The sequence below is a fragment of the Ranitomeya imitator genome, chromosome 5 (assembly GCF_032444005.1).
Source record: "Ranitomeya imitator isolate aRanImi1 chromosome 5, aRanImi1.pri, whole genome shotgun sequence".
Classification (NCBI taxonomy): domain Eukaryota; kingdom Metazoa; phylum Chordata; class Amphibia; order Anura; family Dendrobatidae; genus Ranitomeya; species Ranitomeya imitator.
The window spans coordinates 399,200,039-399,224,707 of NC_091286.1; the positions used below are offsets into that span (position 1 = coordinate 399,200,039).

A 24,669-nucleotide genomic window follows, 5' to 3' on the forward strand; every position below is an offset into this window, starting at 1 on the left:
TCTTGGCCATGAACCAAAAATGTCAATGTTTTGTAAACCAAACCACATACTGTAGTTATCATGAAAGTAATTTAGGGTGCTTAGTTAACAAAATAATAATAAAAAAAAAATGTTAAAGCCATCTCACCACGTCAAGGTGACTTTATTTGAGACGGTCCTAACCTCTTGCCATTTGTCAAGTTAAGTACATGTGAATAAAGGTTGAGAAGGCCAGAGACCCGGTTCCAATCAGATAGGTAGAATGGTCAGCAGTGTGTGTGTTCTATACTTTGGGCCAGTTAGATCACTATGTGCATTGGTAATAGATTGTTCTGTACACATAGAATGCCATTGTTCTCTAAAGCACATGTACTGTTTACACAGGATGATGTGCTCTTGGCAATGATGATTATTCAGCCTGTATTTTACTTGTTCAGTGGGTGATTTGCAGCCTGTTTACACTCTCTGATGATCGAAAAATAGGCATCCCTTGAAACGCTCATTCATGATAATCAGTCCGTGTGATTCTAGATTTTAGCCTTAGCACCTCTATTATCTCCAGTTTCCCATCAGAATCTCCAAATCTCTACTGGTGGCACAGAGCATCTTCTTGGTGCACATGCTCACAGCCATGTCTCCTAAAATTATAGAACCGGTTCCTGGTAGTATAACAAGGTTGCGATCATATTACTTAAGACCGACATTCACGCGTATGGAAGTAAAAGCGACTTCAATACATTGATTGCTGGTCTATCTATCATTGTTCATCAGTGGGATGACATCTCTTGACACGAGCATCAGAACTTCGAGAGTGGCATTTGGAGTTATTTATGGACATGTTAATTCTATAGTGATCACCTCCCTAGAAAATGCAAGTCTGATTTGCTAATTTTCGGATTTATGAATTTTTAATGACATTCTTTAGTTTTTTTTATTTTCTGTTCCTGGAGGATCCTTTTAAGTACAGCTGATTTAAGATAAGATGTGACCTAGTTAGGTGGAATGTGATTATTGTATACAGCTGTAATTTTATCTAATTATGATTTTTACCATTTATGTAGTGACAAGATATTCTGCAGTACAGAGATTATCCAATTAACATCAGTGCAACAGAAGGATATACAGTATATTACACCCGCTGTCATCGCTGGATCGGCGTGTGTGATGCCGATCCAGCGATGTGTTCACTGGTAACCAGGGTAAATATCGGGTTACTAAGCGCGGCCCTGCACTTAGTAACCCGATGGTTACCCGGGTGCTGCAGGGGGACTTCGGCATCGTTGAAGACAGTGTCAACGATGCCGAAGTCGTTCCCCTGATCGTTGGTCGCTGGAGAGAGCTGTCTGTGTGACAGCTCCCCAGCGACCACACAACAACTTACCAACGATCACGGCCAGGTCGTATCGCTGGTCGTGATGGTTGGTAAGTCGTTTAGTGTGACTAAAGCTTAAGAAAATCGTGGTCTCCTATGAACACCAGCTAAAAGCTCGCTTTCACAGGAAAATCGTCATGAAAAGCAGGGGGTTTTCATTAGACCCTCGGCTGTAATTACAACCCATCAGCACCCCACACTCACGCCAGGGGCTTGCGGAATGACGCGCCCCCTACTCGCGTGTGTTAAATGCCGCTGTCCGAGATTGACCAAGGCATTTAACATGTTAACAGCTGTGTGCTTCACTCTACTCCACATGCAGCTTTTAGAGGCAGATGATGGCTGAATAAATAAGCCATTATCTCCTGAGAAAGTTGACCGTTCGACGTGCAAGACGCATCAAAGTCAGGGGCCTGACATATGACGTAACTGTATGTCATATGTTGGGAAGCTGCTAAAACCTTGTTTGTGAAGGTGGATGGATAAGTTTGTACGTAGAGAGGTGAGACATTTGTGGTACCTCAAAACATTGATGAAAATTAACCAACACTTTTATTTTAAAAACATTCTTACTATGCAGCATTTTTCCACACCTGCGTTAATCTTTTGCACAGTACTTAAAGTGCTTATTATTTATATACCTTTAATTTTGAAATTGCAACACCAAGATGGAAAAGTAGTGAATTTGTGAAAATCAAAAGGATATATGTACATAATTCACTGTATATATGGTCATGTCTATGATAATGATTTTTTTTTTTCTAAACTTTTTGATTTCTTTGGTATCAAGTATAAGCGCCACATGCAGAAATACATGCACAAATACGACTTGGCATGCTATCAATAAAGTTATTAATGGTTGTCTGATGAGTGTTCTGCCATGCTTGAGTGTACTTTAATAACAAATCATCAAAATCTGCTACTGGCAGCTCCCTTTGCAATTGCCAGCCAATTATATTCCAAATTTGCTCTATTGGTGTCAAGCCTGGTGAATCTGCAGACCATGGTATCAGGTTTCAGCCATTAAGGCTACTCACAGTAGCCTGAGCAACATGCAGTCTGGTGTTGTGGAGTTTGTGGAAAAAAGTTAATTGTGATTTTCATACTGCTGCAATTACAATGTTTAGGAGTGTGTGTAATTATATACAGTTAGGTCAAGAAATATTTGGACAGTGACACAAGTTTTGGCATTTTAGCTGATTGCCAAAACATATTCAAGATACAGTTATATAATCAATATGGACTTAAAGTGCAGACTCTCAGCTTTATTTTGAGGGTACTCACATCCTAACTGGAGTAAGGATTTATGAATTTCAGCTCTTTAATATGCAGCTGCCTTTTTTTTAAAGGGCCCAAGGTAACAGGACAATCCTCTCAAAAGCTCTTTAATGGGCTGCATGGACTTTTCCCTTGTTAATCCACCATCAATTAACCCCTTCATGACCGGGGGATTTTTCGTTTTTCCGTGTTCGTTTTTCGCTCCCCTCCTTCCCAGAGCCATAACTTTTTTATTTTTCTGTCAATTTGGCCATGTGAGGGCTTATTTTTTGTGGGACGAGTTGTACTTTTGAACGACATCATTGGTTTTAGCATGTCGTGTACTAGAAAACGGGAAAAAAATTCCAAGTGCGGTGAAATTGCAAAAAAAGTGCAATCCCACATTGGTTTTTTGTTTGGCTTTTTTGCTAGGTTCACTAAATGCTAAAACTGACCTGCCATTATGATTCTCCAGGTCATTACGAGTTCATAGACACCAAACATGACTAGGTTATTTTTTATCCAAGTGGTGAAAAAAAATTCCAAACTTTGCTAAAAAAAAAAATAAAAAAAATATTGCGCCATTTTCCGATACTCGTAGCGTCTCCATTTTTCATCATCTGGGGTCGGTTGAGGGCTTATTTTTTGTGTGCCGAGATGACGTTTTTAATGATAGCATTTCGGTGCAGATACGTTCTTTTGATCGCCCGTTATTGCATTTTAATGCAATGTCGCGGCGACCAAAAAAACGTAATTCTGGCGTTTCGAATTTTTTTCCCGCTACGCTGTTTAGCGATCAGGTTAATACTTTTTTTTAATTGATAGATCGGGCGATTCTGAGCGCGGCGATACCAAATATGCGTAGATTTGATATTTTTTTTATTGATTTTATTTTGATTGGAGCGAAAGGGGGGTGATTTAAACTTTTATGTTTTTTTTATTTTTTTCACATTTTTTTAAACTTTTTTTTTTTTACTTTTGCCATGCTTCAATAGCCTCCATGAGAGGCTAGAAGCAGGCATAGCACGATCGGCTCTGCTACATAGCAGCGATCTGCTGATCGCTGCTATGTAGCAGAATTGCACGTGTGCTGTGAGCGCCGACCACAGGGTGGCGCTCACAGCGACGGGCAATCAGTAACCATAGAGGTCTCAAGGACCTCTATGGTTACCATTCACAAGCATCGCCGACCCCCGATCATGTGACGGGGGTCGGCGATGACGTCATTTCCGGCCGCCCGGCCGGAAGCGGTAGTTAAATGCCGCTGTCTGCGTTTGACAGCGGCATTTAACTAGTTAATAGGTGCGGGCAGATCGCGATTCTGCCCGTGCCTATTACGGGCACATGTCAGCTGTTCAAAACAGCTGACATGTCCCGGCTTTGGTGCGGGCTCACCGCGGAGCCCTGCATCAAAGCAGGGGAGCCGGCATCGGACGGTATAGTATGTCCGATGCCGGTAAGGGGTTAAGGTACCGTCACACTTAGCGACGCTGCAGCGATACCGACAACGATCCGGATCGCTGCAGAGTCGCTGTTTGGTCGCTGGAGAGCTGTCACACAGACAGCTCTCCAGCGACCAACGATGCTGGTAACCAGGGTAAACATCGGGTAACTAAGCGCAGGGCCGCGCTTAGTAACCCGATGTTTACCCTGGTTACCATCCTAAAAGTAAAAAAAAACAAACACTACATACTTACCTACAGCCGTCTGTCCTCCAGCGCTGTGCTCTGCACTCCTCCTGTACTGGCTGTGAGCACAGCGGCCGGAAAGCAGAGCGGTGACGTCACCGCTCTGCTTTCCGGCTGACCGACGCTCACAGCCAGAGCAGGAGGAGTGCAGAGCACAGCGCTGGAGGACAGACGGCTGTAGGTAAGTATGTAGTGTTTGTTTTTTTTTACTTTTAGGATGGTAACCAGGGTAAACATCAGGTTACTAAGCGCGGCCCTGCGCTTAGTTACCCGATGTTTACCCTGGTTACCAGTGAAGACATCGCTGAATCGGTGTCACACACGCCGATTCAGCGATGTCTGCGGGGAGTCCAGCGACCAAATAAAGTTCTGGACTTTCTTCCCCGACCAGTGACAGCACAGCAGGGGCCTGATCGCTGCTGCCTGTCACACTGGACGATATTGCTAGCCAGGACGCTGCAACGTCACGGATCGCTAGCGATATCGTCTAGTGTGACGGTACCTTTAAGCTGATAAAAGGTCTGGAGATGATTCCAGGTGTGGCATTTGCATTTGGTAGCCGTTTTGTGAACCCACAACATGCGGTCAAAGGAGCTCTCAATAGAAAAAGAAGCAGACCATCTTTAGACTGAAATAAAGAATAAATCTGTCAAAGAAATAGCAGATATGGTAGGAGTGTCCAAATCAACAGTTTGGAACATTCTGCAATAAAGCGCACTGATGAACTTGAAAACTCAAAAAAGCCTGTATGTCCATGGAAACAGTAGTGGATGATCGCAGAGTCCTTTCCATGGTAAAGAAAAAACGTTTCACAACATCCCCCCAAGTGAGAAGCACTCTCCAGGAAGTAGGTGTTTCAGTAACTAAGTCTACTATAAAGAGAGGTCTCCATGAGGGCAAATACAGAGGGTTTGCCACAAAGTGCGAAGCAATAATCAGCCTTAGACTAGAGTTACACACAATGTATAAAAAATCTGTCCGATTTTGTCTGTTTAGAATCGCACAAATGTTCTCCGTATGGTGATCCGTATCTCATCCGTGTGCAATGCCAGGATGCGTTTTTTTCTCAAAAAAGTATCCGTATGTCATCCGTATGGTGAGATTTTCTCACACACTTGCATTGCAAAATGAGCAAATAATGTCTGAGCCTTTCCTGTCACCTGCCCAATGCCTGAGAATTTCTCGCAAGTCACACTGATGGTCCGTGTGCTGTGCAATTTTTTCTCGCCCCCATAGACTTGCATTGGCGTTTCTCAGCTGAGATATGTGGACAATAGCAGCATGCTGCGATTTCACTCGCAAGTGTAATACAGACTAGAAAAAACGGAAGATGTGAGCTGCCCCATAGAGAAATACTGGTCTGAGTGCTGTGAGATTTTTTTATCGCATAGCACTCGTCCATATAACATACTAGTGTGACTCCAGCTTTAAAAATAAGCTAGACTAGACTTTGCCAAAAAAAAACTAACATTTAAAGAATCCATCCCATTTCTTGAAAAGCATTTTTTGGACATATGTAACTAAGATCAACCTGCTCCAGAATGATGGGAAGAAAAAAGAATGGCGAATGCTTGGAATTGCTCATGATCCAAAGCACACCACATCCTCTGTAAAATATGGTGAAGACAGTGTGATAGCTTGGACAGGCATGGCTTCCAGTGGCACCTGGGTCACTAGTGTTGATTGATGTGACTAAAGACAGAAGTAGCTGAATGAATTCTGTAGTGTTCAGGGCGATACTTTCTGCTCAGGTTCAACAAAATTGCAGCAAGGTTGATTGGATGGCGCTTCACCGTACAGATGGAAATTACCCAAATCATATTGCAAAAGCAACCAAGGAGTTTTTTAAGGCAAAGAAGTGGAATAGTCTGCAATGGCCGAGTCAATCACCAAAGCTCAACCCCATCGAGCAGCATTTCACCTGCTTAAGACAAAACTTAAATGGAATATGTCACCCTTTTAAGCTGTGAGTTAATATTATGGGCATACAGGTTGTATACATCTGAAATTAGTTTTACTTGTATACTTCCTGAATGATGTTTTTCCCAGTAAAAAATATTCTTTTAGAGCTTCGCTCTTCCAGGCCAAGACTAAGGCCGGCGTTACACTAGAGAGTTTTACGGACGTATGAGAGGCGCAAAAACTACGCATTGCGCATGGACCAATGTTTCTCTATGGGGCAGCTCCTATCTGCCGTATATTTCGCAGCCGTTTTTTATGGGCTGAGAAAATCGCAGCATGCTGCGTTTGTCAGCATATTGCGCAAAATATCCATCAATGAAAGTCTATTGGGGCGAGAAAAATACCGATTACACCCGGACCATATATTTTTATTTTATACAGAGCTAGATAGTATAAAAGCCGGTAATTCAATTTCCAGCTTTTGCTATTTCCTTATCAAACCCAACAGGATATGAGACATGGTTTACATACAGTAAACCATTTCATATCCCTTATTTTTTTACATATTCTTCACTAATAATTTTACAAGTGTATGTGTTCAAAATTAGGGAGCTCTAGATGTTAAAATAAAGGGTTAAATCACCGAAAAAACTGGTGTGGGCTCCCGCGCAATTTTCTCTGCCAGAGCGGGAAAGCTAGTGACTGAGGGCAGATATTAATAGCCTGGAGAGGGACCATGGATATTGGCCCCCCCGGCTAAAAACATCTGCCCCCCGCCACCCCAGAAAAGGCACATCTGTAAGATGCGCCTATTCTGGCACTTAGCCACTCTCTTCCCACTCCCCTGTTGCTGTGGGATATGGGGTAATCAAGGATTAATGTCGCCTTGCTAATGTAAGGTGACATTAAGCCAGGTTAATAATGGAGAGGTGTCAAAAGGACACCTATTCATTATTAATCCAATATTAATACAGGGTTAAAAAAACTCACATTATGAAAATAGTATTTTAATGAAATAAATACACATGGTGTTAAAATAGCTTTATTATACGCTAAATCCAAATGACGACCCTTGTCTTCTGTAAAGAAAAAAAAAAAAAAAAAGGTAAAGAAACAAACAACAATATCCCATACCAGTCCGACGTACAGTCATGTCCCACAATGTAAATCCATCAGAAAGGGTTAAATAATTTTACAACCAGGAGCCTGCTAATGCAGCTGTTGCCCCTGGCTGTAAAAACTGGGGAATTAATGGTGCTGCGCCCCCTGCTGGCATAACCTCATATGAACTCGAGCGTGGGAATTTTTGAGAATATTTTCCCATGCTCGAGTTCATATATACATAGACTGTATATATGTTTTTACGAATAGTTGAGGCCATGGATCCATTCTATGTCCATTTTGCAAGCCGCCGAGAAAATCTCGCCGTACGGATGCCATATGGATGAAACACGGATAATTTTTTGAGAAAAAATCGCATCCTCGTGTTGAATATGGATCACTGTTAAGGAACTTTTCTGCGTATTACGCCTGTAAAAAACAGACCGTATTTCCCTACGCTAAGTGACACGCCGGCCTTACTCCCGTCTTCATTATACAAGATTTCTCCTCCCCTCCTCTTCAGATGGTCCTTTGACATCATGTGTGCCGTGGAATTCCCGCTTCTTCGCATTCTGCCTGCCGTCTGTCATCTGTTCTATTCTGCACTTCTCAGTGCACTGTTTTCAATTTCGATGTGCGCAACCACCAGAGAATCACTGTAACGTTCGTTCTCAGTGATCTGTGGCACACAGTCATGGTGAATTTCCCGCAGTGCAGAGGAACCAACGGTAGCATGTGGCATGCTATATATGTCAGTCAGGTGGGAATTCTGTGAGATAACCCCTAAAGTGGCCTTAGATTTTGAGGCAAAAGTACACATCTTAAACAGACAATGTGAACAAAGCCCAAACGAGTGTAGCAAAGAATAAGAGTGCTGTAGACCTCTGGCTGAGTTAAGAGCAAGTAAGAACCAAGCAAAATGATTTTGAAGTTAATTCTGCAAGTGTAATGATTGCCAGTAAGGCTTTAGTATAACCATTACACTGTGGCATCAAACGAAGACCGATGGATAATGCATTGACGTTGGTCCCGAATTACAGAAATGATTGGGATCTGAGCCGATAGACAAGCATTGCCCACTCCCTTCATTACAAGACGCTTTGTGAACTACCGGCTTAGCAGCGACATGGAATGGGCCATTGTGTCACCGGAAAATAGGAAACGGGAGGGAAGGGCAGGGACTGAGTCATGAACTGTACGGCTGGTGGTAGGCTTGGTGTACATTAATAATGAATATAACACACTAGATGGCAGCCCGATTCTAAAGAATCGGGAGTCTAGAATCCATATATACTTTATTTATTCAAATGTAAGAATAATACAATTAATAAATAATAGTAAGAAAGAACAAAAAATGGCTGCACTCACCAGCTCTTGACAATTCTTGTTATTTAAGGTACAGTTACACAGGATCCATGAACATGCTTATGAGGGGAGGGATGAAAGACATCAGACGACAACTTTGCGTGTTGTAGCAAATGCCGCGCTTGCATCTATCCTCTGTACTCTTGTTAGCACGCTGTTTGCGCTTACGTGCGGCATCGGCGTCTTTTTGCTCTGCATTATTAGTATACTTTCTATCAGACCTAATCTTACGTGCGCCATCAGCAGCTTTGGGCTCTGTGTCATTAGTATCCTTACTATTAGAGCTCATGTTGGCTAAGCTAAACAGCTTTAAGCGTGGTGGTGGCAAACAACAGGTTAATAAGAGGCAGTGTCAGGTAGTAGGAAAATAGCCAGTTAATAATAGGCAATAGTTCTTTGCAGGAATGCAGATATTAATAAATAGGCAGTTTATATTGCAGAGAAATTGCTGGGCAATAATGGACAATGTCCTTATGTGGCAAATAATAGAGCAATATACCCAATGTGGCAAAGAAGAGGTTAATAAACGGCAGTCTCTCAGTATAACAGTCAGTGAATAATAGGCAGTATATGGAGAAAACACCAAACAAAAGTTCAAAATTGGTGTGAAAATGTCACTGAACCACTTCACAACTAAATATATATAGTTTTGGTAAATGGTATTATCATTTTTTTGACGAAATTCGGCAGGAGCTTGAAGAGCAACGTCACTGGGCCCGCCTCCACGCAGTAGAAACTTGCTGTGAGGTAAAAATTCAAAAATCACACCAAAATGGCGGGCGGAGTGTGTCACAGTACGGCACGTTTCTGATTGGTTGCTGCCTGCTGCGAGCGACCAATCAGACACTGGACACTGTTGACGTCACTTATCTCCGGACATTAGCTCCGGACATTAGCTCCGCACATTAGCTCCGGACATTAGCTCCGGACATTAGCTCCGGACAAAGCCACGGAAGTTGGCACAAATTGCAGGAAGTAGTATTCTAGGCAATTAATCTCCGGACATTAGCTCCGGACATTAGCTCCGGACATTAGCTCCGGACATTAGCTCCGGACATTAACTCCGGACGTTAGCTCCGGACAAAGCCACGGAAGTTGGCACAAATTGCAGGAAGTAGTATTCTAGGCAATTATATATTAGATTGCTATTCACCTTGTCTCGTTGTCTGTACATACACGCCAGATACATTTTTACCACAAGTACCAGTTAAAAAAAAAAATATATATATAAGCAGGTTAAAGTTTATTTAAGGAATCCATGTAATTTTAAATAATTTTCCCCAATGTCTGTCTTAGAGAGGTTTAATAATCTGTCTTATTGCCAGTTTAGCTTGCAGCATTCCTTGAATAGTCCGCATTCCTGTTAATAAACAGGTTTGGCTTTTCTTTTTCATTGAGCAACAGAAAACCATAAAATACATCAGTAAAGTTGTAGAGCAAGCTTGTTTTATGGCTTGTATTAGACATCCATGTGTTTTACTAAATTGGTAATGTGTCCATATACACTTTGTACAATATATATACTATGAGCCTTAAGCTCCTTTCACATAGCGTTTTTGCCAACAGAGTGAACGTGCGCTCTGCCATGCATCATTTTGGGGCGTGTATGCCTATCGGAGGCGGATAGACAGATACAGTGTACTACGTCTGAGTGTTTTCCTCCAGTAGGTTTATACGTCCGAAAATTATGCATGGAACAGCGCACGTTCACTTTGTCATCACTATTATAGTCTATGGCCCCATTGATGCTTATGTTTGAATCCCATTTTTCAGGGGATTTGGACACAAGCCCCGAGGGGACCAACAAATGTGGATGAAAACACTGGGCGACCCTTATATAAATTTTTTAGATGTTGGCTTCATATGCGTAGTAGATGTGTGCTGTCCAACTTATTGAAAGGATTAATCCCATCCTCGTAGATGAGTGTTGTTGGTTAGTGCTTTAAAAAAAACCTCTTTTGCACTGCCTAGGTAACCGACCACAGCTACTATCCTAGCCTTGAGGTAAAAAAAAGAAGAAAACAAATCCGACCATAAAGAGTCCCAATACATCCGAAATGGTCAACTAAAATTTTGCATTATTTAGATCAGGTGGTAATCAATAGGATAACAAAACAATATCTAAATATATGTTAAAAAAATATATAGTTAACACAAGGGACGCTCACCCAGAAAAGTGTTGACTATGTATGGTATATAGCAGATGGTGATACACGGTTAGCTAGTATAGAATCCAAATACTTGTAAAGTTCCAATGTAGAAAGACAGGGTTGTAAGCCTAAGCATACACAGTAGTATAAGGAAAATCGATCTTCCTACGGCATATTTCTCCCCGACGAAGGCGGTAGCCGAAACGTGCGTCGGGGTGGACGCCACTCGGAAGAGGGAGACTGATACTGTAAGTCCCTTGACCATGTTTCTCTAAGCATCTAGATTCCTGTATGGCATACACCATAGGTGATAGATACTGATTCATATGAGAACAATATGCTGCATGAAGATTTTTCTTATTCTGTATGCTTAGGATTACAGCTCTGTCTTTCTGCATTGGCACTTTACATGTATGTGGATTTTATACTAGGTAACCATGTATCAGCACATACAGTGTAAGATATAATTTTTTCTGCACTAGCACTTTGCCTATTAATTTTGTCACGTATTCTGTTGGTAGATATTTGATATGAGCAATATATAGATAAAGATGCTATCTTAATGAGCCAATCCTTATGGACTTCATACTTTATAGTTCTGTCTTGAATTTTGCCCTTTAATTCTTCCTCTTAGCTCAATAGTTGTGCCCCTTGTTTTTACAATTTTTTAAAATATATTTATAGACTTTGTTTTGTTATCCTATTGTTTATCCTCTGATCTACAGTAAATAAAGTATATTTTTGGTTCACTATTTCTGATTTATTGGGACTCCTTATGGTCAGATTTTTCTGATGTAATGGGACTCTTTATGGTCTGATTTGTTCTTTTTTTTTCCTCATGGTTATTTACTGACTCTCCTGTTTGACATACAGAACAGACTAAAAGTTTGGACACACCTTTTCATTTAAAGATTTTTCTGTATTTTCATGACTATGAAAATTGTACATTCACACTGAAGGCATCAAAACTATGAATTAACACATGTGGAATTACCGTATATACTCGAGTATAAGCCGAGATTTTCAGCCCATTTTTTTGGGCTGAAAGTCCCCCTCAGCGTCCTCTAGCAGTGACGCTCAGGTTAGAGGGCGCTGTGACGTAGTCAGTGCGCGCCCTCTGCTGAGCGTCAGTGCTGGAGACTGAGCCGCACGAGGATCAGGTAAATATTGAAAGCGCCGGTGTCCTGAGCAAGAGAGGTGAGTATGTGATTTTTTTTTTTATTGCAGCAGCAGCATTATATATGGAGCATCTATGGGGCCATAATCAACGGTGCAGAGCAATATATATGGAGCATCTATGGGGCAATAATGAACGGTAAAGAGCATTCTATATGGCACAGATTTCTATGGAGCATCTATGGGGCCATAATGAACGGTGCAGAGCATTATATGTGGCACAGCTTTCTATGGAGCATCTATGGGGCCATAATGAACGGTGCAGAGCATTATTTATGGCACAGCTTTCTATGGAGCATCTATGGGGCCATAATGAACGTTGCAGAGCATTATATATGGCACAGCTTTCTATGGAGCATCTATGGGGCCATAATGAACGGTATGGAGCATCTATTTTTATTTTTGAAATTCACCGGTAGCTGCTGCATTTCCTACCCTTGGCTTATACTCGAGTCAATAAGTTTTCCCAGTTTTTTGTGGCAAAATAAGGGGGGTCGGCTTATACTTGGGTCGGCTTATACTCGAGTATATACAGGTATGTACCGTACTTAACAAAAAAGTGTGAAGCAACTGAAAATCTGTCTTATATTCTAGGTTCTTCAAAGTAGCCACCTTTTGCTTTGATGACTGCTTTGCACACTCTTGGCATTCTCTTGATGAGCTTCAAGAGGTAGTCACCGGGAATGGTTTTCACTTCACAGGTGTGCCCGGTCAGGTTTAATAAGTAGCACTTCTTGCCTTAGGGTGGTTTCACACTTGCGTTTTTGTCTGCAGCGTTTTTTGCACTAAAAAAGCATGCGTTTTTTTTTTCATATATTTAACATTGAAAACGCATGCGTTTTTTGTTGTACGCGTTTGGTCGCGTTTTGAAACGCATGCGTTTTTTTCCTGCATGCGTTCTTTTTCAGAAATGCAACTTGTAGTATTTTTGAGAGGCGTTTTTTTGACACATAAAAACGCATTGGAGTCAATGGAAACGCATGCGTTTTTAAGCACATGCGTTTGTTTGCTTTAAAAACGCATGCATTTTTATTAAAAAAGAACAGAAAACACACTGATATGCCACCCCCCACCATAAAGGTGATAAAGGGATCCTAACCCTAAAGGGATCCTAACCCTAACCCTAAAGGGATCCTAACCCTAACCCTAAAGGGATCCTAACCCTACCCCTAACCCTAAAGGGATCCTAACCCTAAAGGGATCCTAACCCTAACCCTAATCCCTTTAGGGTTAGGGTTAGGATCCCTTTAGGGGTAGGGTTAGGGTTAGGATCCCGTTAGGGTTAGGGTTATGATCCCTATCCCTAACCCTACCCCTAACCCTAACTATTTCTGTTTTATAGTGGGTTTTTTACTTTATTTTGATGATTGGCAGCTGTCACACATTTCTCAGCATGCGTTTAAAAAACGCAAACACATGAAAAAACGCATGTAAACGCGTCAAAACGCTGCGTTTTTTTCACCACATGCAAAAACGCATGCGTCAAAAAAACGCAGTGTTTGCACGCGGTTACATGCGTTTTTTCACCATGCGTTTTTTTTAAAAACGCATGCATTTTGAAACGCAAGTGTGAAACCAGCCTTATAAATGGGTTTGGGACCATCAGTTGTGTTGGGCAGAAGTCTGGTGGCCATATTGACTGAAAAATAAAAAGGTTATGGCCCTGGGAAGCAGGAGAGCGAAAAACAGAAACGCAAAACCGAAAAATAGCTGCCGCGTGAAGGTTTTAATGTTATTGATACTATATGCTGATCACACAACGGGACCAACTCTGTTCCCTTGTTTCATACTACTGTATAGCTTGTATACTTAACACTGACACTGGCCTGAATTAGGAGAACAGCAATTTCTTACAAACTCAATAAATAACAGGGCTTGTAAATATTGTGCGTGTTCAGCCTCTGCAGGTGCTAGACGTTAGTGGTGGTCGGTCACCAAGGCAACAAGCTTGTATACAATGTGTTAAAGGGGTTTCCAGATATATTACAAAAGACAGACTTGTGAACCGTCACATTGCACATAGTGTGCGCTGTAAGGATTTACGGGTGGTCATGTGACAGCAAGTATATCTGGTCACTGACCCTCTACCAGCAGCCATTGTATGGACAGAAGTGCTGGTCAGTTTGTACAAAAACCTCACTAACGAGAAAGTGGCCGACCTCTAACTGAGAATGTTAGTGAGCTCGTTTTGACTGTGTAACACAGGGGTGGGGAATCTTTTTTTCTGTGAAGGGCCATTTGGATATTTATACCATCCTTCGGAGCCATACAAGCTCCACTCACAAGGTGCATCCTGACTCTGGCACTGGTGTCAGGACGTAATCTTTGATTGCATGCCCTTCAGTGTTCAGTAGTGATCACTGCATGTGTGTGCTAACAGAGCAAGAAGAAATTAATGAGCTGGTTGTAATCAAAATACAACACCCTGCCCAAGAATGCGGTCCCTGAGAATCTGCTTGGGGGCCTGATAAACGGTCATCGAGAGCCGTAAATGGCCCTGGGGCCTGAGGTTCCCCACTCCTGGTCTAACAGGACAGTTTGTACTTCATATTTTATGTCTTTTTGTCGCTGATTTATGGCCACATACTACATTAAAGTTGAATGTGCAGGAAACGGAGCAAAATTTGTAATGAAACCCAATTGTAAAAATGATTTTTTGCACAAAGGCATGCATTTAAGGAAAGAAAAAGGTCCCTAAAGGTGGGCTACCCCTTTATGCTGCCATCACACTAGCAGTATTTGGTCAGTATTTTCCATCAGTATGTGTAAGCCAAAACCAGGAGTGGGTGATAAATACAGAAGTGGTGCATATGTTTCTATTATACTTTTCCTCTATTTGTTCCACTCATGGTTTTGGCTTACAAATACTGATGTAAAATACTGACCAAATACTGCTAGTGTGACGGCAGCCTTAAAATGTAAACCTGAGTTTTGCAAGGATTTTGGGGAAGCCAGTAAGTATGATATTTTCTCACATGTATGCAGTTCAAAAAGCTATGGATTATTATAGAGGTGTAGATTTGATGCGGAGTCTAGATTCAATTATGTTGTTGCATAATTATACATTTTTCTTCTTTTTTTTTGCTTACTAGATGATCAAATGCTGATGATAATGATAAAAACTGAAATACTGACCAAACACTGATGACAAAAAAAATTGAACCCAGTGCGTCAAATGCTACAGAAATGAATATTACATACCGTATTTTCCGGCGTATAAGACGACTGGGCGTATAAGACGACCCCCAACTTTTCCAGTTAAAATATAAAATCTTCTCAAAAGTCGGGGGGTTGTCTTATATGCCAGGTGTCGTCTTATAGGGTGGGTGCGGAGCAATCTGTGGTCGAAGTATATAGTGGGGGGGAGTGGTCCCGATGAGAAGGTGAGGGAGCGCCTCACCAGGAAGGTGTAAGTGAAGCAAACTGTCAGCGTCTGGGATGCCAGGGTTATGCAAATAAGAGAGAGAGAGTGATGCTGTGCCTAGAAAAACACTCCTCTTTCACTAATCTGGCTCACCCTTGTATCCTATTATCTCCTTCTCTGCCTCTGCTTCACTTACACCTTCCCGGTGAGGCCCACCTCACCTCGTCATTGGGGTCATTCCCCCCACAATATGCGGCGACCGCAGATTACTCCGCACCTGCCCTATAAGACGATACCTGGCGTATAAGACGATACCTGACTTTTGAGAAGATTTTCAAGGGTTAAAAAGTAGTCTTATACGCCAGAAAATACAGTATTTATTTAATTACAAAGAACAGGGCCAGATGCAGCTAATGTTTAACCCATTAGTCCCTTCATTGTATATTTTACTTGTGTAGTTTTGTTTAAAATAAAGCGGTAATAAGAATTCCTGTCTAATAGCCCGCAATTGTAGTTTCACTGCCTTTGGCTATAACATGTTTAGACTCATGTACAGAAGTTAGGCTAATTTATACTTGGTTCTTAGAAAATATCCGGATTCAGACATTTGTCAACCTTCCTTATGTATTGCAATACATTTGTAAAGGTACAAATTTACCTCTGTAAAAAAAACACATAGGCCTTTGGTCTTACATTTTTAGGCTACGTTCCCACGGTAAGTCCAACCCGCAGCGTCCAGATGTTACAACGTCCAAGAAATCCCATGCCCACTATGTGTGCTGAGATGCCTGCAGATAACCCGCGGAGACCGACATGCGTGAGTCTCCACAAGATAAATGCCACCCGTACAATGCATTGGACACGGTGAATCCGCACGGATCAGTGATCACATGCAGAATCGCCTGTTTTTAAAAACCAGCAGCGCTTCGGACGGAGTGGACATGTGCTGCGTCCAAAGTGCTGCCAATTCCTGACCGTGGGCGCATACCCTTAAAGCTTGAGACTCTGCACTGCCATGTTAGCCATTAAAGAGGTTGTCCACTACTTTCACATTGATGGCCTATCCTTAGTATAGGTCATCAATGTATGATCATACGGGGATAAGGCACCCCCGCCAATCAGCTGTTATCGGTGTCTGCGCCAGCTGCCGCACGTACTTACTTGTGGTGCTGCTCCATCCAGGAGGTATGTGTGCTGTATCCTGTGGCTGCCACTACAAGTAGGCGCAGCAGCTCGGCACGAGAGTACCCCAATCCGGTGGCCACCGCCTCCACCGGTATCAGCTGATTGGCTAGGATGCGGGTATCAAACCCTGGCCTAACGATATGCCATTGATGTAAAAGTAGTGGACAACCTATTTAAACCAGAGTTTTCTGGTAGATGTGCAGACCTAAACAGTATGTTCGTATGGAGTTATGTTTCCAAAATAAAGTACATGTTTTGTACTTGAGACCCTATGTTCATTAAAAAAGGGCCCCATGTTATTGGCTACTATAGCATTTTGTGTGTACTCCTATTATATCGGAGCTGAGCTGTGGCACTTGAAGACTGCACTACAGTGTTCAACGCTGCGCTGATCGGCCTCTCTGCAATATGCACATCCGGTCATGTTGGAGCGCAAAACGGCTGAGAAGTGGGTGGGAGAGAGGGGCTGCCTGATGTAAGAAGAAAATAATGGGACAGATTTTGTATCATCCTGGGCCAAGTTACTTGGCAAAATAAAATGTAAAAATATTTTCCCTTATTGTAAACGCAAAAACAAAAAAAAACTAATGACATCTGTTTTTTTTTTTAGGGTTACCACCCTATGCAAAAACATGAGATTAAATAAAACAGGAGTCATACAAATAAAACTACAGCCGACCCTACTTTAAAAAAAAAAAAAAAAAAAGTTAGATCTTTCATAATATGGTGACCGAAAGCACATTTTTTTTAATGCAAGCAATTTAAGATGAATTTAAGTATTAATAAAATACCTATGAATTTGCTATCGCCCGATCCGTACTGTCCTATAGAATAAAGTTACCAGTTCATTTTTTATTGAACATCGTAAAAGCAAACCTAAACAAAACAGCAGTATTTATTACTGTATATACTGGAGTATAAGCCGACCCGAGTATAAGCCGAGACCCCTAATTTTGCCACAAAAAACTGGGAAAACTTAATGACTCGAGTATAAGACTAGGGAAATGCAGCAGCTACCGGTAAATGTCAAAAATAAAAATAGGTACCAATAAAAGTAAAATTAATTGAGACATCAGTAGGTTGTGTTTTTGAATATCCATATTGAATCAGGAGCCCCATATAATGCTCCATGCAGTTCATGATGGGCCCCATATAATGCCCCATATAATGCTCCATAGAGTTTATGATGGGCCCCATAAGATGCTCCATATTAAAATATGCCCCATATAATGCTGCACAAATGCTGATTGTGGCCCCATAAGATGCTCCATACAGACATTTGCCCCATATAATGCTGCACGAACGCTGATTATGGCCCCATAATATGCTCCATAAACACATTTGCCCCATATAATGCTGGACATATGCTGATTATGGCCCGATAAGATGCTCCATAGAAATATTTGCCCCATATAACTCTACACATGGCCCCATAAGATGCTCCATAGAGATATTTGCCCCCATATAATCCTGCACATTGCCCCATAAGATGCTCCATAAAAATATTTGCCCCATTTGCTGTTGCTGCGATAAAAAAAATCACATACTCACCTGTTGTCGCTCAGGCCCCCAGCACTTGCTACATTCACCTGTCCCGCGTTCCACCGCCGAGCACCGCTGTGTCTGCCGCGTCCTCTGCACTGACTATTCAGGCAGAGGGTGGCGCGCACACTAATCGCGTCATCGGGCCTTCTAACCTGAGCATCACTTCAGAGGACGCAGAAGACACAGCGGCGCCGACGGTGGAACGGGTGACAGGTGAATATAGAGCACTGCCCCATCATACTAACCTGCTCCCGGCGCCGTCCCTGGTTCTCCGGACGCTGACAGCTTCTTCCTGTGTTGAGCGGTCACATGGTACAGCTCATTACAGTGATGAATATGTAGCTCCACACCTGTGGGAGTGGAGTCGGGTCCATATTCATTACTGTAATGAGGGGTACCATGTGACTGCTCACTACAGGAAGAAGCTATCAGCACCCGGAGAACCAGAGACGTGCAGGACCGCGCTGGGAGCAGGTATTATTAGACAGCTGCCGCTCCCCCTTCCCTGCTGACCCCTGGGAATGACTCGAGTATAAGCCGAGAGGGGCAATTTCAGCCTAAAAAAATGTGCTGAAATTTTTGGCTAATACGAGTATATACGGTATATATCTAATTTATTTTTCTGTTTTTTGCAATTCCAGTTTACCTGTTATAAACTGGTGTCATTCTAAAGTACTGTAAATCTTGTCTGTCAAAATTCAAAACTACTTATGCCTGTACCAATAGAAATGTAAAAAAAATAGTTACCGCACGTCTCTTTCAAAGTAAGGCCACGTTCACACTTTCATAACTCCTGATTTTGTCTTACAAATACTGATGTAAAATACTGACCAAATGCTGAACATGGCCCAAGGGAAAAGAGACAGACCCATGTTTTTAAACAACCCATCAGTGCTATTCATTGTGGGCCTTTTTTCAGGCCTGTAAGGCTATGTTCACATGTGTGTTAAATATTCAATTTTTTTCCTCCCATCCTACAGGTGACCAATCTATAATATATCAGACACAAGCAACACCCAACTAATCCAATTGAATATAAAAATAATACTTCATTTTTATAAAAAAGTATAGTGCAGTCCACTGGGGTTCTTTTTTGAAAAAACAAACAAACAAAAAAAAACCTGTAATGCATACTCTGACGACGCCTAGAACTAATAATTATAATGCTGGAGATTTGCCAGCATGATCGGAAGTGGAATATTTGAAAATACTCTACTAATTGGTAACTGTTAAATCTCTTTGTAGAGTAAAGACCAGTTGCTCCAAGCCGACCTGCAGTCTCCAGTGTCACAGCTTGCTACAAAGGTATGTTACTAGATTTGCAATAAATTCAATTAATTATGTAGAATTTTCCTGATGACATACCATATATACTCGTGTATAAGCTGACCCGAGTATAAGCCGAGACGTCTAATTTTGCCACAAAAAACTGTAAAAACGTTTTGACTCGAGTATAAGCCTAGGGTGGAAAATGCAGCAGCAGCAGCTACTGGTAAATTTAAAAAATAAAAATATATACCAATACAAGTAAAATTGATTGAGACATCAGTAGGTTAAATGTTTTTGAATATCCATATTGAATCAGGAGCCCCATTTAGATGCTCCATACAAAAATATGCCACATATAATGCTCCATAAAGTTCATGATGGGCCCATAAGATGTTCCATATTAAAATATGCCCCATAAAATTCTGCACAAAGGTTAAGGATGGCCCCATAAGATGCTCCATAGAATAATATGCCCTTTATAATGCTCCATAAAGGTTGATGACCCCATAAGATGCTCGATAGAATAACATGCCCCATATGCTGCTCCATAAAGGTTGATGGCCCCATAAGAAACTCCATAGAATAATATGCCCCATATGCTGCTCCATAAAGGTTGATGGCCCCATAAGATGCTCCATAGCATAATATGCCCATATGCTGCTGCGATTTAAAACAAAAAATGACATACCTCTCATCGCTGGGTGCCGAGTGCCAGGGTCCTGAGCAAGCGGGGATACCGGCGCGCTATGGGGGTCAGGTGCCGGTGTCGCCGCTGGCTCAGGCCCCCGGCACTTGTGATATTCACCTGTCCCCGTCCCACCTCCACGCTCTGTTGTGTTGTTCGAGTCTCTGCAGTGACTGTTCAGGCAGAGGGGGCACACTAACCACGTCATCGCGCCCTCTGACCTGAATGTTCAGCCAGAGGACGTGGAAGACACAGCGCGGCGGTGGAACGGGGACAGGTGAATATAGCAGGGTTCACCCTCCCCCGTCCTACTCACCCCCTCCTGGCGCGGTCTCTCTGCAAGTCCCTGCTTCTCTGATGGTCTTCGGCGCGCGCCAGCAGCTTGTTCCGGTGTTCAGCGGTCACATGGTATCGCTCATTAAAGTAATGAATATGCACTCCACGCCTATGGGAGTGGAGTCGTGTCCATAGTCATTACTTTAATGAGCGGTACCACGTGACCGCTGAACATAGGAAAAACTGCAGGCACCAGTGACCATCTGAGAAGCAGGTAAGTGCAGAGACCGTGCCGGGAGGGTGAGTATGATGTGACAGCCGCCAGTCCTGCTGCTCCCTCTCTGACCCCTGGGACAATAACTCGAGTATAAGCCGAGAGGGGCACTTTCAGCCTAAAAAAATGTGCTGAAAATCTCAGCTTATACTCGAGTATATACGGTAACTTTTTTACCGGTGTGGTTTAAACTACTTAATCCATACCGTCAGTGGAATAAAAGTGGCTTAAGATCTTAGGCCCCCTTAACATGTCCGTGTTTCCAGAACGTGTGGCCTCTTTTTTTTTTTTTTTTCTGACGGATGCCACATGTTTCCATTGTAAACTATGCTGCTGTGCAAAAAAAATGTTATTAAAAAAATATAAAAGTTCAAACCACCCTCTTTTGCCCCATTCAAAATAAAAGAATTAAAGAATACACATAATTAATATTGCTGCATTCAGAAACAACTGAGCTATCAAAATATAGAAAGAATTAATAGAAAAAAAAAATCAAGCCACCAGGATTACATTTTTTTTTTTTTTATTCGACACAATATTGCGATAAAATGCAATAACAGGATTGTATATACCACAAAATGGTATCACTAAAAAGCCAGCTCGGCGCATAAAAAGTAAGCCCTCACCCAGAACCCGAAAAATGGAGACACTACAGATCTCGGAAAATGACGCCTTTTTAAATAAAAAAAAAAAAGTATCTCGACATGTTTGGTATCTGCAAACTCGGAATGACCTGGAGAATCATAATGACAAGTCAGTTGTAGCTTTTAGTGAACTTGGTAAAAAAAAAACTCCAAAAGACAATTGTGGAATTTTGCTTTTTTGCAATTACATCACACTTGGATTTTTTCCCCCCATTTTCCAGTACACTATATGGTAAAACCAATGGTGTGGTTCAAAGCTACAAGTCATCCAACAAAAAACGGGACACATTGCCATATTGACGGAAAAATAAATAAGTTAGGGCTTTCGGAAGAAAGGGAGCAGAAAACAAAAACGCCAAAAAATGGAAAATCCTAAAGTGGTGAAAGGGTTAACATTGCAAAGTATATAAGTTTGATAAATTTATTATTATTTTTTTTTTTGCAATACCGAAATAACACTGATGGCACACTGATCCAAAACACTGACACCGGTACTATTTTTTTTCAGGTACCGGTTTTATATGGACGTGTTAAGGGGGGCCTTAGTTAGCAGGTGGCTAATTCTGCATGTGACCTCAGTGGGTAGAGGGCAGTGAGCTGCCACCAGTCTCTATAGGCAGTGACTTATCTCCTGTGTGAACATCATCTTACTGAACAGTAAAGGGCCGATAAAACATTAATCAGAAAAAAAAACCTCATACTTCCCTCACCGGTGACCTCTCAAGCCCCCTCGATGGTGGGTCTGTCCGGTGAGGTGGGTATGAGGTTTTTTAGAATTTAAAAAAAGTATGTACATACTTGTCTAACCAGTCACGTTTCTAACTGTCCTTCACGCCCTCGCTGTCCTGTTCTACTTGCCTTTGTCGTCCCACTTCTCCTGTCTCCTTTGGGCCTGGATTTCTGGTCATGGGAGGACAATGTGCACATGCAGTGACCTCCGGGGCCTGTAGCTGGAAGTCTCAGCTTGGAGTACACTCCAGGCTTGGACGTCTGGCGGTGGGCAAGGCCCTGAGAGGTCATGGTGCTTATAACCAGACAGCAGGCCGGCAGTAGCGGGGAATGGCAGAGAGGCAAGTATGCTTTTTTTTTTTTTGCATTATATTTTTTATGCTCTGGGGTCTAGAGATACTGCACATCGTGATGGAGAACCATCAATTCTCGGACAATAACTTTGCTGCAAATAAAATTTACTAGGAAAATGCAAGCAGTTTGGCTGATCCAAATTTTGTCCAATCTGCTCGTCTTTAAGGGCTTGTTCATACTGCAGTATTTTTAGTCGAAGTGCTGTCTATGAAAAAAACAGTGTGTGGGGCAGTTTGGACGGCTGATTTTCTTTTTTTTTCTTTTCATAGACCGAATCTGTTTGTGAAAAAATTGCAGCCTTTTACTAGTTTCTTCCGTAAATTTGATCGTCTATGGGTACACAAAAAAATCATATGGCATCTGATTTTTACGGCTATATAACAATTCTGTAGCATAGGAAACTGTAAACTATTTTGTGAATGATTAATAGCTGCTGCTTTAAAAGAAAACGGATTGTATTCGGATGACAAGTGAGAAAAATGTCCAAGTTTGCTCGATGAAACTGACGATTTTATGTACAGTCACGTGCCGCTAACCTAATAGATATCTGTTAAGAATAATAAATTAGAGCCCTGCTCTTACTCTTTTCATCTCCCTTTTTTCTTTGAGGTCACCCATGTCCCACATCCTCCTCTTGTGAAGCAGGAGCCTCCCTTCTTGTGCCCTGTCTACAGAAGGACAAAAAAAGATAGCTTGGCAACATTTTTTCTTTATTTTAACAAATGTGTTGGGGAAATTATTTTGTGGTTCTTAACATGTAACAATTATAGTCTTAGCTCTGACATTTGTTAGTTCACAGGGGCGTCACTAGAGTCCGATGGGCCTCAGTGCAAAATTTTGGACCTGGGAACCCCTCGTCCCAGCACGTTGGTCAGATGTATGAGCCCCTGTAGCATTCTAAATCCTATAAGGACATACGAGTTGCCCTCTCTCTGCCATTATGTAGTAATGTCCCCCATCTTGTGTTCCATATTTGTGTACTGTATATACCGTACGTCCCTCATCCTGGCCCATCCTGGTTTATATGTTCCGCATCGTGGTATACATGACCTCTATCCTGTAATTTATGTTCCCTATCCTGGTGTATATCTCCCCCATCCTGGGCACATCCTGGTATAGATGTCCTTTTAACCTGGGCCCCATCCTAGTATATATCCCCCATCCTGGTTGTCCCTTATTCTGGGCCCCATCATGGCATATGTGTCCCTCATTCTTGGCCCCATCCTGGTATATACAGTATATATCCCCCATCTTGGTATGTCCTCCTTTCTGCCGTTATTATTTAATGCATAGTAGGTGGACCTAAACTGAAGTGGCCGGCGCTTCAAGGAGGAAGTACGCAGCCGTCTGCAAAGCCCCGGTATGCAAGTGTGAATGTAGCCTTAGACATTAGAAAGTGTCGCAAAATCTTGTCCCAATACATTTGTTAAAAATAAAAAAAGATAAAGCAGCAAACCCTATTAAGCTTCTTAAAGCCATACCCATTTTTTGAATAACACATAATAAACGGGTCTAAAGTTGCATATGACAATTTGAGACTTGATGTACTCATGGTACTAAATCTACTCCGTTATGATTAATTAGGCTCCATAAGACCTGAAGAAAGAGATAAAAAAAAAAACAAATGAAACTTGTTTGTATGGCTGCATGTGTAAAAGTGTTAACTATCAAAATATAAAATGAATTAACCCATATGGCAAACAAAGACAAAAAAGTTGAATTGTGTGGTTTTTTTTTCTGTTGTTGAAATAAGTGATCAAGACATCGTCTGTGCCCAAAATGGAGCCAATAAAAAATTCAGCGCACAAAAATCAAGTCCTCACAGAGCTCCATCGATGGAAAAATGAAACAATTACGGGTCTCAGAAAATGGAGACATAGATCAATTATTTTATTTATTTTTTTATTGTTTTTACCGGACATTGAACACCGCAAAAAAACAAAACTTTAAATTTTGGAGCTGCATTTTTTCCCCCCATTCCACGACACTTCAATTTTTCCCCATCTTCCAGTAGATTGTATGTCCAAATAGTGTTTTGAAAAAAACAAGCCCACATACAGCTATGGAGACTGAAAAATCCAGTTATAGAGGAAGAGAGGTAAAAAATGGAAAATTAACCGGTTGTGCAGTGTTAATTATTTTGCCATTTAAGCCCCATTCATTAAAGCAATGGGAGAATGAAATGAGCACATACATGTTTGGGTGAGTATTCCTGTGCCATGGCTGCCGGAGTTGCATTCTTTCCATGATATGCTTTGCATTCCATCACCATCATCAGCGGCCTATCTTTTCCATCAGCCCATTGCAGCTTGTACCATCATTATCTATTTTCTTTGCTGAACACAAATTTCCAT

The 24,669-nt window shown here is 41.8% G+C and overlaps 1 protein-coding gene across 2 annotated transcripts in view; it reads left to right on the forward strand.

Moving 5' to 3' along the window:
* TDRP (testis development related protein) overlaps window positions 1-24,669 on the forward strand; it is a 130,899-nt gene that overhangs the window by 37,789 nt on the left and 68,441 nt on the right. Inside the window, exon 2 of one of the 2 annotated variants that reach the window (XM_069726923.1) lies at window positions 19,330-19,389. The exons of the other annotated variant lie outside the window; for it this stretch is intronic. Within the exon in view, the coding sequence (XP_069583024.1) occupies window positions 19,330-19,389 (60 nt within the window). The remainder of the gene's footprint in view (window positions 1-19,329; window positions 19,390-24,669) is intronic. 2 annotated transcript variants of the gene reach the window in all.